The following is a 15,294-nucleotide window of genomic DNA, read 5'->3' on the forward strand; positions in this document are numbered from 1 at the left end:
AGGGGCCTCGCACAACAGGATTGCTAATTAGTATTTTCTCATTACACATCACCCAGTCTAGGATGGCCAGCCCTCTACTTGGTTCCTCAAAATATTGGTCTAGAAAACCATCCCTAATACACTCCAGGAAATCCTCCTCCATCGCATTGCTACCAGTTTGGTTAGCCCAATCAATATGTAGATTAAAGTCACCCATGATAACTGCTGTACCTTTATTGCACGCATCTCTAATTTCTTGTTTGATGCTGTCCCCAACCTCACTATTACTGTTTGGTGGCCTGTACACAACTCCCACTAGCGATTTCTGCCATTGGTATTCCATAGCTCCACCCATACCGATTCCACATCATTCAAGTTAATGTCTTTTCTTACTATTGCGTTAATTTCCTCTTTAACCAGCAATGCCACCCCACCTCCTTTTCCTTCCTGTCATCCTTCCTGAATGTTGAATACCCTTGGATGTTGAGTTCCCAGCCTTGGTCACCCTGGTGCCATGTCTCTGTGATGCCAATTATATCATATTCATTACTTGCTGCCTGCGCAGTTAATTCGTCCATCTTATTACGAATACTCCTCGCATTGAGGCATAGAACCTTCAGTCTTGTCTTTTTAATACACTTTGCCCCTTTAGAATTTTCCTCTAATGTGGCTCTTTTTGCTTTTTGCCTTAGGTTTCTCTGCCCTCCACTTTTACTTTTCTTCTTTCTAGCTTTTGCTTCTGCCCCCATTCTACTTCCCTCTGTCTCCCTGCATAGGTTCCCATCCCCCTGCCATATTAGTTTAACCCCTCCCCAACAGCACTAGCAAACACTCCCCCCAGGACATTGGTTCCAGTCCTGCCCAGGAGCAGACCATCCGGTTTGTACTGGTCCCACCTCCCCCAGAACGAGTTCCAATATCCCAGGAATTTGAATCCCTCCCCTCTGCACCACTCCTCAAGCCACATATTCATCTGAGCTATCCTGCTATTCCTACTCTGACTAGCACGTGGCACTGGTAGCAATCCTGAGATTACTACCTTTGAGGTCCTACTTTTTAATTTAGCTCCTAGCTCCCTAAATTCATCTCGTCCCGTTTTTTACCTATATCGTTGGTACCTATATGCACCATGACAACTGGCTGTTCATCTCCCCTTGCTGACCAGCAGCTCCCGAAGGACAGCCAGGATTCCTCGGCAGGGCTAAGGTAGACTCCCAGATATAGGAGATGAGTGATGCTCCAGGCAAAAGGCCTTAACTCTTCCGGCAGGGAGTCCACCTGCCACTGATCCACCAGGAGTCCAGAATATTTCTCCCATTTGATGTTTGCGGAGGAGACCTGCTGGTACTCATGCAGCCTCTGCAATTCAACGGGATCCATGACCATGAGGAACCATCATCTGCATAAGCCGAGAGGACGACATCCACGCCCGGCCCTTGCGAAGCCAGTCCCGTCACCCTCTTCCACAAGAGACGCAGGAAATGCTCCATGTAGATGGCATATAACTGGCCAGACATGGGACATCCCTAACGCACCCTCGGCAAAGCGAAGGGGCGGCATTAACCTTAATCAGACACTCCACAGTGGCGTACAGAAGTTGGATCCGGGTGACAAAATGCGTGCCAAACGCGAATGCGTGCAGAGTCCTGAAGAGATATTCGTCGTCCACCCTGTCGAACGCCTTCTCCTGGTCTAGGGAAGGGAAGGTGACCGACAGTCCAGCCCTTTGAAATGGTGGACCAGGTCCCGGACCAGATGGATGTTGTTGTGGATAGTCTGCCTGGAACCATGTAGGAATGGTTGGGATGGATCCAGCATGGTGCCAAGGCGAGCAGACATGGCAAAGCTTTTGTAATCCGTGCTGAGGAGGGAGACCTGGCACCAGTTCTTAAGTAGGTGAAGATTGTCCTTCTTAGGCAGCAGGACAATGACTGCCCTATGCCAAGAGAGGGACATCTCCCCGGTCGCCAGACTTTCCACCACAACTCTTTTGGGAGAAAACCATTAAATCGTGCCCCCCGATCTGGGGGACACACCAAAAATTTTCAAGGCCCTTTTTTTGTGTTTTTTTGGGGGGGGGGTTTTTGTATTTTTTTGTTTTTTGGGGGTTTTTTTGGGCACTAATATCAATTTTTTTTCCAAGTGCCCCCTATAAAAGGGAAGGGGGACACTAAAAACACCAGCAATTAAAACAAATTAAACTTTAAAACATAAAATCAAATTAAAATTTGGTTGCCGGGGGTGATGATGCACTCCAGTCCCTCCGGCGCCCACCTCTCGCGGAAGGCCGCGAGCGTACCGGTGGACACCGCGTGCTCCATCTCCAAGGACACCCTGGCATGGATGTACGCGCGGAAGAGAGGCAGGCAGTCAGGCTGAACGACCCCCTCGACCGCCCGCTGCCTGGACCGGCTGATGGCACCCTTGGCGGTGCCCAGGAGCAGTTCTACGAGGAGGCCCTCGGACCTACCCGCTCCCCTCTGCACAGGGTGCCCAAAGGTCAGTAGTGTGGGACTGAAGTGCAGCCAGAAATTGAGGAGCAGCCCCTTTAAATAATGAAACAGGTGCTGCAACCTCGCACACTCCATAAAAACATGGAACATGGACTCTTCCAGACGGCAGAAATTGCAGGCGGCCTGGGAGTCAGTGAACCGGCTTAAAAATTTGTTGCACGGCACTGCTCCGTGCACCACCCTCCAGGCCAAGTCCCCGATAAATCGTGGGAGGACTCCCGCATAGAGTGCCCTCCATCGGGGACCCCCGCCTCCTCCGGACGGCAAGATGGTACGCCATGGCGTGTCCGGACGGCAGACGAGGATGGCAAAGTTGAGAGTGTGCAGGAGCAGCCCGTACAGGAAACCCTCCGTGCAGAACTGAAAGGCACGGAGGGGATTTCCCCGAGGCGGCTCAAGTTGTGAGGCGCCGGCTCCCGAGGGAGGTTCCGGGGTTTGGCGCCGATGAGGAATTCCGTCCGGACGGGGGTCAGTTCGGAAGGGATCTCCCCACGTGCTTGAGCCTCCTCGACACACCTAATGGAGTCAGGGCCCAGAGCTGTTTTTAGCGACTCGATGGCATCGGCCGCGCGGCGGACGTCGGCCGAATTTAGGCGCCGCGCCAGCGTGTCTGGCGCCATCCAGCCCGCTCCTCCACCATCGAGCAGGTCCCTGACCCTGGTCACCTCACCAGCCACAGCCCTCTCGTCCGACTGCCACCTAAAACCTCGGTCGTGGAGGTACGGATTCCCGAGCAGCGGCTCCTGCAGGACAGCCGCCACTCCAGCCGGTGGAGAGTTGCGCTTGGTGGAGACTTTGTTCCAGACCCTGGTGAGTTCCTTGTAAAAGACAGACAGCTCTGGACGGCGGTCCTGACGCCCCCCAAGCTCACAAACAGGAGCAGCGTGTCATAGTTGAGGCCGTGCTGCTGGCGGAAGAAATACGTCGCCAGCGCACGCCACCTAGGAGGGGGCTCGACGTAAAGGTATCTCTGCAGGGTCTGAAGACGGAAAGTCGCGAGCTGGGCGCTGATGCACACCAACGACTGACCGCCCTCCCTAAGCGGGAGACTCAAGACCGCGGCAGAGACCCAGTGCTTCCTGTTGTTCCAGAAGAAGTCCACCAGCTTCTTCTGTATCCTGGCGACAAACGCAGGGGGAGGGGTCAAAGTGACCAGCCGATACTACAGCATAGTGGCCACCAGCTGGTTTATGACTAGCGCTCGACCCCTGTAGGACAGCACTCGGAGCAGTCCTGTCCAGCGCCCTAGGCGAGCGGCGACCTTGGCCTCCAGCTCTTGCCAGTTCGCCGGCCAGGCTTCCTCGTCGGGGCTAAGGTAGACTCCCAGATAGAGGAGATGGGTCGTGCTCCAGGCAAAAGGCCTGAGCTCCTCCGGCTGGGAGTCCACCCGCCACTGACCCACCAGGAGTCCGGAATATTTCTCCCAGTTGATCCTGGCGGAGGATGCGGCCGAGTAAATCTCCTGGCACTCACGCATCCTACGCAGGTCAGCGGGATCCTCTACCATGAGGAGCACGACATCGACGTAAGCCGAGAGGACGACCTCCACGCCCGCCCCTTGCAGAGCCAGTCCCGTCAACCTTGTCCGCAGGAGACGCAGGAAAGGCTATAACTGGCCGGACATGGGACATCCCTGGCGCACCCCTCTCCTAAAGCGAAGGGGCATCGTCAAGGACCCGTTAACCTTAATCAGACATTCCGTGGCGGCGTACAAAAGTCGGATCCGGGCGACGAAATGCGTCCCGAACCCGAAAGCGCGCAGAGTTCCGAACAGATAGTCATGATCCACCCTGTCGAACGCCTTCTCTTGGTCGAGAGATAGGAAGGCGACCGACAGACCAGCCTCCTGGGAATGATGGATGAGGTCCCGGACCAGATGGATGTTGTTGTGGATAGTCCGCCTGGTACCATGTAGGAATGGTGCCAAGGCGAGCAGACATGGCAAAGATTTTGTAATCCGTGCTGAGGAGGGAGACCTGGCACCAGTTCTTAAGTAGGTGAAGATTGTCCTTCATAGGCAGCAGGACAATGACTGCCCTGTGCCAAGAGAGGGACATCTCCCCGGTCACCAGACTTTCCACCATCCACAAGACTCAAGTCAAGAGTGTGATGGAATACTCACTGATTACTTGGATGGTTACAACATTCAAATAACTCACTGCCATCCAGGATAAAGCAATTCAGTTGATTGGTACACCTACCACTGGATCAATGCCCAACCCTCCATCAGCAGTATACTGTGCTACAGTATGTAGAAACTACAGGATGCAGTGCAGGAACTCGCTGAAGTTATTTCGACAGTGTCTCCCAGCCTGCAACTAGGTATGGGCAATAAATGCAGCCTTTGCAGCGTCACCCACATCTCGAGAAGAAACTTAAAACAATCATCATATTGCTAACACATATCATGTCAAAATGATGTTCGGCTTTCCTCCTTCACAAATGCTGATTGTCTTTCTTTATTATGAAGTAACTAGGACACCAGATTCATGGATTTGTTTTCAGGCAAAGGGTGACCGTTTTACGGCCATGTTCATTGATTCATGATTTCTAATTTGCATTGACACAAAAGCAGCAATGTAACTTTGGAATGAAGTCCTGGGATATAGCAGTGTGAGGCTACATTAAACAGAGCAGAATTCCCCCTCACCATTAACAAGCCGGTAAAATCTACAGTATTATCCTGTCGGGTTTTTATTGAGGTAAAACGACCAGTTCAACAACTACTTGCAATCTTTACAAGTACAGTTTTAGAAAGTGGCTTTGCATGGGTTACATTTGTACTTTTCAAGGTTGTTCAAGGATACACTACTTGCCAAAATTCATGACAGCCTCCGATTAGGAATTTAAAACTTGAGTTATACCATGTCCTGGCAATGTAAAAACTGCAGTACAACCGGCCCATGAATTCACTTGACTTACTTAACAACATTTACAATTAATCATTGTCGTTTGATTAAGACAAATGTACAATTTGACTGGGGACGGGACAGTTTCAAGGGGCTGTTCGATAGAAGTCTTGCGCTTGCATACAACAATGCTGGGTGCTTTTGGTTTCCTATTCAACAGTCTTCAGTCTCTGATCTCATTTTTTAAAAATCTTTGTTATACTTGAATTCTTCCCCCCAATCCGTGTCATTTTCCCTCCGAAATTTGTTTTAGTAAATGCATGTTTAATCCTATTGGAATATAAACATTCGGTGCCTTATTTCGGCTTGAAATTTACAGCAACTTTGTTTTGTTATTCCCAAATGCCAGCTGCTTTATTGGGACTTTTTATGAACACGGGTCAGCTGCTTATTCTAAACAGCTGTGGGTGAGATGGGGTTCGAGCGAGGGCTGCCAGGCGCTCAGATGGGACAGGTTTATCTGATCGCTCTCAAGCTGTAATCCTAGAGGCAGTCGGTCGGTGCGTGTGGACGAGATGCCAGATGTGAGCACGCCTGCAGACGTCTTAAAACATATCTGGCTAATATTAGGGTGCGGGCAGCTGGTAGCGTGCAGGGGAGGCGTGAATATCTGATCAAAAAGCACAGCCTTCACCAACTCAATCTGCTCGGCAGCGTGTCTCTGGCTGAACTCGCTGCAGCCAGCAACACTGCATTCGCTGCTATACCTCTATTCTCTCTGCATATACCGCCGGCCTGGACGTGCAGGAGAGGGGTGCATAAACCCAACGATGGTTCATCGTCGAACTTTGCAGGAAAGTTTGCTGAGAGCACTGGCGGCTGCTCTTCTCTGTTTCTTAGCGTTGCAGCCCCAGCCTGGAGTTGGCAAGAGCCTTCGGGTGAAAGTCGGAGATAAAAACGATGTGAGTATATGTATTTTTTTCGATTTAAAGGGAGTTGGGAAATACTTTAAAAAGAAAAAGGCACAGCCGATTCAGTGAGCGTTTTGCAGTAAAGGGGTAGCGAGGCGATTTTAATCCGTAGCACATGTGGCTGGGCTCTTGAGTCAGGAGGTGACTTGTTGCTGATGTTTTCAGTCATAAATTAAGAGTGGATGAAAAGCAGCACACGGGTGCGTTCCTTACACAGGGCGTTAGCTGCAATACTAGACGTGCACATGCTCTTCACAAACGGAATCTGGAAGACTGATGCAAATGTTCACAGGAGAAATTGCTGGCGGATTCATGCGAGCTGGTGGTATAAATGTAAATCCGTCATTTTGAACCGGATTAAGCGACCTGCAAAACGCAACGCCTTCACTTTGAGAGACTTTTAAAAGTAAGAAGAGTAATTTTAGCAGATATATACATGAGCGGACAGGGGGGTGTTAGACGTTGTGTGGCGTTGGTGGGGAGGGGGAAACTTACTAAAAATAGTACAATTGGTTGTTTTCTTCCTTTGTACCATGGTTGAAAGGACACACATGGACAATCCATGCCCAGCCCAAGGTCTGAAGGCTTGCCATTCGCTGGCAGCCACCATCCCAGTTAACACTTGACATGCTCAATTTAAATGTGCTCAAAACTTAAGTAAGCTGTTTTCTGATTGGTAAGGCAGCAGTGCTTTCAAACTCGCTTTCAAATAATCTGGGCACGGATTGAGGCAACAGTCACATGGCAAACGGGTGTTAAGGATTGCATTACTTGGGATTTAAGGTAGGAATACGAATGGAGCTGTTGGATCAATTTAAAGGATTTCTGCGCAGAAAGAATAGAATTTCCGCACGTTTTCAAAATGACGATGAACAGGAGACCTTCACGCGCACTAGTAACAGGGAATTGAGGGCAGGGGGAGCGGTCGAAGAGCAAGATTATGAAGGCTCTGTCCTTCAGTCAAGCCGTCTAACTAGCTTCAGTTCCTGAGGAATGTGCACACATCATTACTGATTAGGGAATAAAACTTTACAGCGCCTTTAGTGCCAGCAATGTTTGGAATGGGACATTTCTAACATGGCCATTACTGAGGGGCTAATGACATCTTAACTCTGCATTATCAGATCAGATGCTTTGTGAAGCATACCTCCACAATCTTCACTGAAGCCCACTTCACAGTTTAATGACTAAATAGAGGACAACTCATTAATGACCAGTGTTCTGTAACGAACCACATCCCAGCGGTGGATGATAATGGCCTTTCATGCTTGTTATAAAACACTTGGAACTCACTGTCACTCATGAGGTATTTTCTTTATTCCCCTTTGGAAAACTAACCGTAGCATGCGAGGCAGCCTGTTATAGTGTTGTGGTATGTCACTTATGTTTGTGATTCTTTGTGTTTTTAATTTGTGTGAATTATAATGTCATTTATGTTTGTGATTCTTTGTGTTTTTAATTTGTGTGAATTATAATCTCACTGGCAAGCTATTGGTCACCTGACCCAGTGCCTCGTTTTTTGACTGTCAAATATTGTTTGGTAACGCTTCTGGAAACACATTGGAAAGTTTTACTACATTAAAGGCACTATATAAATGCAAGTTATAGTTGTATAATACTTTAGCTAAAAGTGACCATAAACTGTCAGATTGTTGTAAAAACCCAACTGGCTCATGAATGTCCTTTGCCTAGTCTGAATCATATGTAACTCCAGTGCCATACCAATGTGTTTGACTTGTAAACTGTTTTGCTAGAAGATAATCAGTTGTATCAAAACTAGTGACTAGGGATGGGCAATATATGCTGGCCTTGCCAGTGACACCCATATCCCAAGAATGAAGAGGAAAAAAAACCTTTTTGGAGCAGAGGACCAGATCAACCTGCCAGAACCAGTGAATGGGTCAGATTTTATCAAGATACTATAGGATCAAACAGGATCCTGATTATGCACCATGTATAATAAAATCGCTTCTCTAACAAAATGTTTCCACATTTAAAGATGAAACATTTGCATAAACATTCACAATAACTACATTGCAGACAAATCCTGTGATTGTTGGATTTAGTATTAGCAATCATGATTTACATGAGAAACTTAAACAATTAACTTTTAAAAGTCCCATGTGATACACTAGCATTTGAGCAAAGTACACCCAAAAACAACAGGATTTGTGAATGTTGCCAACACTGTGTGTGCTGTTACTCATTAACGCTGATGCATAAAATATCTAAGCCCACAAACAAAATTCCATCCTCTTTGCAAAAGTTAGCTGGCTGCATGTACTTCACCTACTTTTTTTGCACTTCACTTCTTGGCCTGGTCTGATCTGATCCACTGCTGTCTGATGACCTGTACTACTGCCTGATTTGATCTGTACCTACAATCTCCATTGTCCTCTTTACCACCTGGCCTGGTCCAGGGGCATTTGCAGTGTCCCATCATTATCCGTCTCCTTGCTTTGGATGCCTTTTCCTTCACTATGACCTCTATGTTCACAATCACTTTCAAGTCTATTGCCCCAATCTCCATCTATGTGGCGGCCACTGCCTCTGTGTCCGGTAGCATTTTAATGTACTTAATGCCGTGAATAAATGATAGTGATATAATTCACAGTTAAGAGGCATAAACAAAGTCTAAAAATCATGTTCAACCTCCAGTACCGAAGATATTCTTCCCTTCCAAAAATGGAAACGGTCTACTGTCTGGACTGGGAACTAGCATTTGCCCTGAATGTTCTTTGTATACAGTCATATTACAATTTCATAATGTTTATTGATGGAATTTTCTAGTGAATAACCTCAAGATTCTCCCACAGTAATTCTTGTCACTCAGCAGAAGTACATAGTGTGTATTTGGGCCATATACAACAAGAAAGTCCCAGATCTGGTCTCTTGATTGTGCTGAGTTAGTTAATCTCATTCAGAGGGTGGTAGGGATGGTACAGATTGCTTCGATGCCCCTAGGTTCAGTAGAGGAAATTGGCCAGGGTTCCTGTTTCTGTTGAATATCTAGGAAACTCTGCTAAAAGTGTATGGGTGAGGACAGGATTGGGCTGAGTTTTTAAAAAATTGGTTCTGGGATGTGGGCAACGCTAGCAAGACTGTATTTATTATCCATCCAAGAAGGTGGTGGTGAGTCTTCTCCTTGAATCATTGCAGTTACCTGTCAGCCAAGCCTAGATATTATCCAGTTGTTAGCTGACATGAGCCATCTAATTTTTGGAGGAGTTGTGAATGCAATATTAAGGAAGGACAGGCAAAAAGGAAGAGGGGGTGGTGTGGCGTTGTTAGTAAAGGATGAAATCAGAGCAAAAGTGAGAGAGGATATTGGCTCAGGAAATCAAGATGTAGAATTAGTCTGTGGAGCTAAGGAGCAGCAAGGGGCAGAAAATATTGCTGGGAGTTGCTTGTAGGCCTCCAAACAGTAGTGGTAGTGTAGGGGATAGCATCAAACAGGAAATTAGAGATGCATGTAAAAAGGGTACTATAGTAATCTACATATAGACTCGCCAAACCAAATTAGTGATGATACTGTGGAAGATTAATTCTTGGAGTGTGTACGAGATGGTTTTTTAGATCAGTATGTTGAGGAGCCTACTAGGGAACAGGCTATCCTAGATTGGATGTTGTGTAATGAGAAGGGGTTAATTAACAGTCTTGTTATGCGAGGTCCTTTAGGGAAGAGTGACCATAACATGAATGAATTCTTTATTAAGGTGGAAAGTGAAGTAGTCTAATCCGAAACTAGGGTCCTAAATCTAAACAAAGGAAACTGCGAAGGTATGAGGAATGAATTGGCTATGAAAGATTGGGAAGATTCATTAAAAGGCATGACGGTGGATAGGCAATGGCTAACATTTAAGGAACGAATGCATGAATTGCAACAGTTATACATTCCTTTCTGGCATAAAAACACTAAAGTAATAGTGGCTCAACTATGGCTAACAAAAGAAATTAAGGATAGTATTAGATTCAAAGAGGAGTTATACAAAGTTTCCAGAAAAAGTAGCAAGCCTGAGGATTGGGAGCAGTTTAGAATTCAGCAAAAAAAGGACCAAGAGATTGATTTAAGAAGGGAAAAATAGAGTATGAGAGTAAACTTGCAAGGAACATAAAACCCAACTACAAAAGTTTCTACAAGTATGTAAAAAGAAAAAGATTAGTGAAGACAAATGTAGGTCCTTTACAGACCAAAACGGGAGCATTTATAATGGGGAACAAGGAAATGGCAGAACAATTAAATAAATACTTTGTTTCTGTCTTCACGGAAGAGGACACAAATACCGTCCCAGAAATGTTAGGGAACCAAGGGTCTAGTGAGCAAGAGGAATTAAAGGCAATGATTATTAGTAAGAAAATAGTGTTGGAGAAACTAATGGGACTGAAGGACGATAAATCCCCAGGGCCTGAGTATCCCAGAGTACTAAAAGAGGTAGCCATGTAGAGAGAGCTGTCATCTTCCAAAATTCTATAGAGTATGGAACAGTTCCTACAGATTGGAGGGTGGCAAATGTAATCCAAATATTTAAAAAAGGAGGGAGAGAGAAATCAGAGAACTACAGACCGGTTAGCCTAACATCAGTAGCAGGGAAAATGCTAGAGTCTATTATAAAGGATGTGATAACGGCATACTTTGATAATATCAATGGGATTAGTCAGAGTCAACATGGATTTATGAAAGGAAAATCATGTTTGACAAACCTACTGGAGTTTTTTGAGGATGTAACGGATAGAATAGATAAGAGAGAACCAGTGGATATAATGTTTTCAGAAGGCCTTTGATAAAGTCCCACATAAGAGGTTAGTGTGCAAAATTAAAGCACATAGGACTGGGGGTAATGTACTAGCATGGATTGAAAATTGGTTAACTGAAAGGAAACAGAGAGTAGGAATAAATGGGTCTTTTTCGGGGTGGCGGGCAGTGACTAGTGGGGGACCACAGGGGTCAGTGCTTGGGCCCCAGCTATTCACAATATACAGGAAACTCTCGTTTATCCGGATCGCTCGGGGATTTGGCAATTCTGGGTAAACAAGTTTTCCGATAGGGCAAGGTTACATTTTAAAGTTAATATTTGTATATTTAACAACTCATTGGAAATCGAAATTCCCACGGGTATGTTAGTGATCGCCTAGTTAATAGTCGCTGCATCTGAAGTAACTAATTGCAAGAAGAGTTCTGAGTGGTTCCCAATGTCAGCGGCGGCCGCGAGAGACAGCGGCTGCAGCAGCACGCGCGCGCACACCAGCAAAGCAAGGGCCAAGGAGGGTGAACTAGTGTATTCAGTTTTTAGATTTTTACGGTAGTTTTTCTGAGTCCTTGCTCATGGTGAGTGTCACATTGTGCAATTGTTAGCGATTTTGCAACAGAAGGATCTGAATATGATATATGTCGAAGTGTTACGAGCAGGGCCGCCAGCCGGTGAGAAGTGGCGACGCAATATTTAAAATTCCGTTACGGCAGGTTTTCCGTTAAATCCATATCCGGGTAAATGAGAGTTTCCTGTGTGTATGTATATATAAATGATTTGGATGAGGAAACCAAATGTAATATTTCCAAGTTTGCTGACTACACAAAATTAGTTGGGATTGTGAGTTGTGAGGATGATGCAAAGACGCTGCAAGGCGATTTAGATAGGTTGAGTGGGTGGGCAAACACATGGCAGATGCAGTATAACATGGATAAATGTGAATTTATCCACTTTAGTAAGAAAAACATAAGGACAAAGTATTATTTAAATGGTGATGGATTGGGAAGTGTCGACGTACAGAGGGACCTGGGTGTCCTTGTACACTAGTCATTGAAAGCAAACGTGCAGGTGGAGCAAGTAGTTAGGAAGGCAAATGGTATGTTGACCTTCATTGCAAGAGGATTTGAGTACAGGAGCAAGGATGGCTTACTACAGTTATACAGGGCCTTGGTGAGACCGCACCTGGAATATTGTGTGAAGTTTTGGTCTCCTTACCTAAGAAAGGATATACTTGCCAAAGAGGGAGTGCAGCGAAGGTTCACCAGACTGATTCCTGGGATGGCAGGACTGTCGTATTGAGGAGAGATTGGGTCGACTAGGCCTGTATTCACTAGAGTTTAGAAGAATGAGAGGGGATCTCATTGAAACGTATAAAATTCTGACTGGGTTGGATAGACTGGATGTGGAGAGGATGTTTCCCCTGGCTGGGAAGTCTAGAACAGGGGGTCACAGTCTCAGGATACGGGGTAGGAAATTTAGGACCGAAATGAGGAGAAATTTTTTCACTCAGAGGGTGGTGAACTTGTGGACGTCTCCACCAAAGAAGGCTGTGGAGGCCAAATCACTGAATTTCTTTAAGAGGGAGATGGATAGATTTCTAGACACAAAGACAGTACTGAGGTACTGAGCGAATGATCAGCCATGATCTTATTGAATGGTGGTGCAGGCTCGAAGGGCTGAATGGCCTACTACTACTCCTATTTTCTATGTTTCTATGGAGCTGAAGACTGGAATTGTTATATAACAGCCTAATTGCTGACCTTATGACAGAGGGAATATCATTGATCAAGCAGCAGAAAATGGTTGGGCCAAGGACACTGCTCTGTGGAACTTCTGCAGTGAAGTTCTGGGGCTGTAATGACTGTTCTCTGACAACCACAACCATCTGTTTTTGTATTTGAGGATTTTCCTGTTGAGCCCCATTGATTCCAGTTTTTCTGGGGTTCCTTGGTGCTGTAGTCGAATGCTGGCTTGATGTTGAGGCCAGTTACTCTCACTTCTCCTCTGACATTCAACTTTTGGGTCCATGGCTTGATCAACACCGTGATGAAGTCTGTTGTCAAGTGCTTCTGGCAGAACCTGAGCATTGATGAGCAGCTTATTGGTGGGTCAGTGTCATCCGATGGCACTATTGGTGACTGCTTCCACAACTACTAATTGGGAGGAGGCTGATAGGATGGTAATTGAGCGGGTTAGATTTATCCTGGTTTTTTTTATGATCTTTATGGTTGGATCACCCAACAACAACCTGCTCAGCCTTGAGGCTTGCAGATGAATAATAGCTGCTTGGTTGAATAACTAGAAGGGGGCCTCTGTTCTGAGCCATTTCAAGGAATCAAATCCTTCGAAAGGAGAGGAGGAAATTTGTGAGAAAAGCGATTTCTATTGCAGGCCATAGAAACATAGAAAATAGGAGCAGTAGTAGGCCATTCGACCCTTCGAGTCTGCACCGCCATTCAGTATGATCATGGCTGATCCTCTATCTCAACACCATATTCTTGCTTTTTCACCATACCCCTTGATGTCTTTTGTTTCTAGAAATCTATCTATCTCCCTCTTAAATATATTCAGTGATTTGGCCTCCACAGCCTTCTGTGGTAGAGAATTCCACAGGTTCACCACACTCTGAGTGAAAACACAGAACTGTGTCTCTTCAGCTAAACAGTTCTTAATGTGAGATGGAGTGAAGATCATTTAAAAAAAAAAATAATAATTTATCACCACATTTCAGCGGAAGCAACTCCGACTCAAAGGATTTTAAACTGTAAGATCAACCCAAGCACTAACACGCAATTTTTGAGTTGGTTAATACTGAGCTAGTCTGAAAATCTTGACAGCTCTTGTCGTCATTTCCATGACCATGAAAGCTCCCATAAATCTCTTGCCAACAATCTATACTCTCAATAGCAATACTGGTTAAACATGTTTAACACACTGTGTGGCATTAAAAAATGATGATCTTCCTCCCCTCACTGTTTTACTGCCATTGGTGGCAGATTTTAATGCCTTGCTGCTGAGGAGGAATAACGCTAATAATTGAGGAGTCTCGCCCACTGCCAACACATATTGGAAAATCTTGGGCGGTGTGCCTGCCAGTTTTCGATGTGCACTTGTAGCGGGCGAGACTTCTTGCTGTCAGCGTGTACTTGAAATCTGGGCCGATAAGACAAGGATTCAGATGAGCCTTGTGCCAATTTTAGCTGCAGGCACTGGGTGTGGGAGGGAAGATGTCTCCTTAGCTACAACTATCCACATACACACACTATAAATTGCAGCTGATAAATAGCCTTAAAAGGAAGGCAACTGAAAAACATTACTATTTATCCAAACAGTTTGTACTTTTGAATGCAGACAACAGAGTAGTTATGCTGAAGGGCACTGGTCAGGGAGTATGCCGTGGGTGGGGCATCTATTCCACAGAACAGGGAACTTGCATGCCAGTCTCATTGTAGTAACTGGTGAGGACCTGAAAAATAAACCAAAAATGTTCTTGATTAGTCCCTATGATAAAATATATTGATAGAAACAGGATTACAATTTGTTCTAATCCCTTGTAAAGCTACTCTGAAACATATAGGTGGAGTCATGGAAGTCGAGGTCATGAAAGTGAAAGTCAGAAGACCCATAGTTAAAATTTTTAATATGAGCTGCAAATTGTCAAATTGAGTTCCAATTTGATGCATATTAAAAGGGAGAGACATTTTTATAGAGTTCTTAATGGACTGAATAATAGAGAGCTGCACCTTTAGATCAAAACATGGAGTCTTTCAGAGGTGTAATTTGTCTGGTTCATTTCCCTTCCAGGAATAGGACTATTCTGTATCATTTATGTCATTGTGAAGCCGACAGTTGCTTGAATTGCATTTTCAGAATAAGTAATGACAACCTGCACTTAAAATATTCTACTGTGTATATATAAGTACAATGGATAGTTCCGTAACAATTTAATTTGAAAGTACCACTTGTATCCTTTAAAACCATGACCGTCACAATCTTCCATTGAAAGTAGATCTACTAGGAAAGGCTAAGGTCAAAGAAGACAAACCATGAGTGATTACTCTAAATGTAAACTACCCATTCTTAGATGTGTTCTGTGTAGCAATTTTCTATTTATCTAATTTACTTGGTGATTTCTGCAGCTTCTCCTCCACATGTAATAACCAGTGCAATTGGGTTTAAAAAGGCACCAAAAACATAGGCAACTTGCGATCAGCATGAAAACAGATCAAAGAGA

General features: G+C 45.3%; 1 protein-coding gene across 2 annotated transcripts in view; it reads left to right on the forward strand.

The window, feature by feature from the left end:
* The first annotated feature begins 5,918 nt into the window (after positions 1-5,918).
* wfdc1 (WAP four-disulfide core domain 1) overlaps positions 5,919-15,294 on the forward strand; it is a 44,556-nt gene continuing 35,180 nt past the window's right edge. The window contains exon 1 of one of the 2 annotated variants that reach the window (XM_070898245.1): positions 5,919-6,303. In XM_070898245.1, the coding sequence (XP_070754346.1) occupies positions 6,172-6,303 (132 nt within the window). In that variant the 5' untranslated portion in view covers positions 5,919-6,171. Of the gene's footprint in view, positions 6,304-7,567; positions 7,619-15,294 lie in introns of those variants that run through there. The other variant, XM_070898246.1, reaches the window with a different exon arrangement.

This window comes from Pristiophorus japonicus, chromosome 13 (assembly GCF_044704955.1).
Source record: "Pristiophorus japonicus isolate sPriJap1 chromosome 13, sPriJap1.hap1, whole genome shotgun sequence".
Lineage (NCBI taxonomy): Eukaryota > Metazoa > Chordata > Chondrichthyes > Pristiophoridae > Pristiophorus > Pristiophorus japonicus.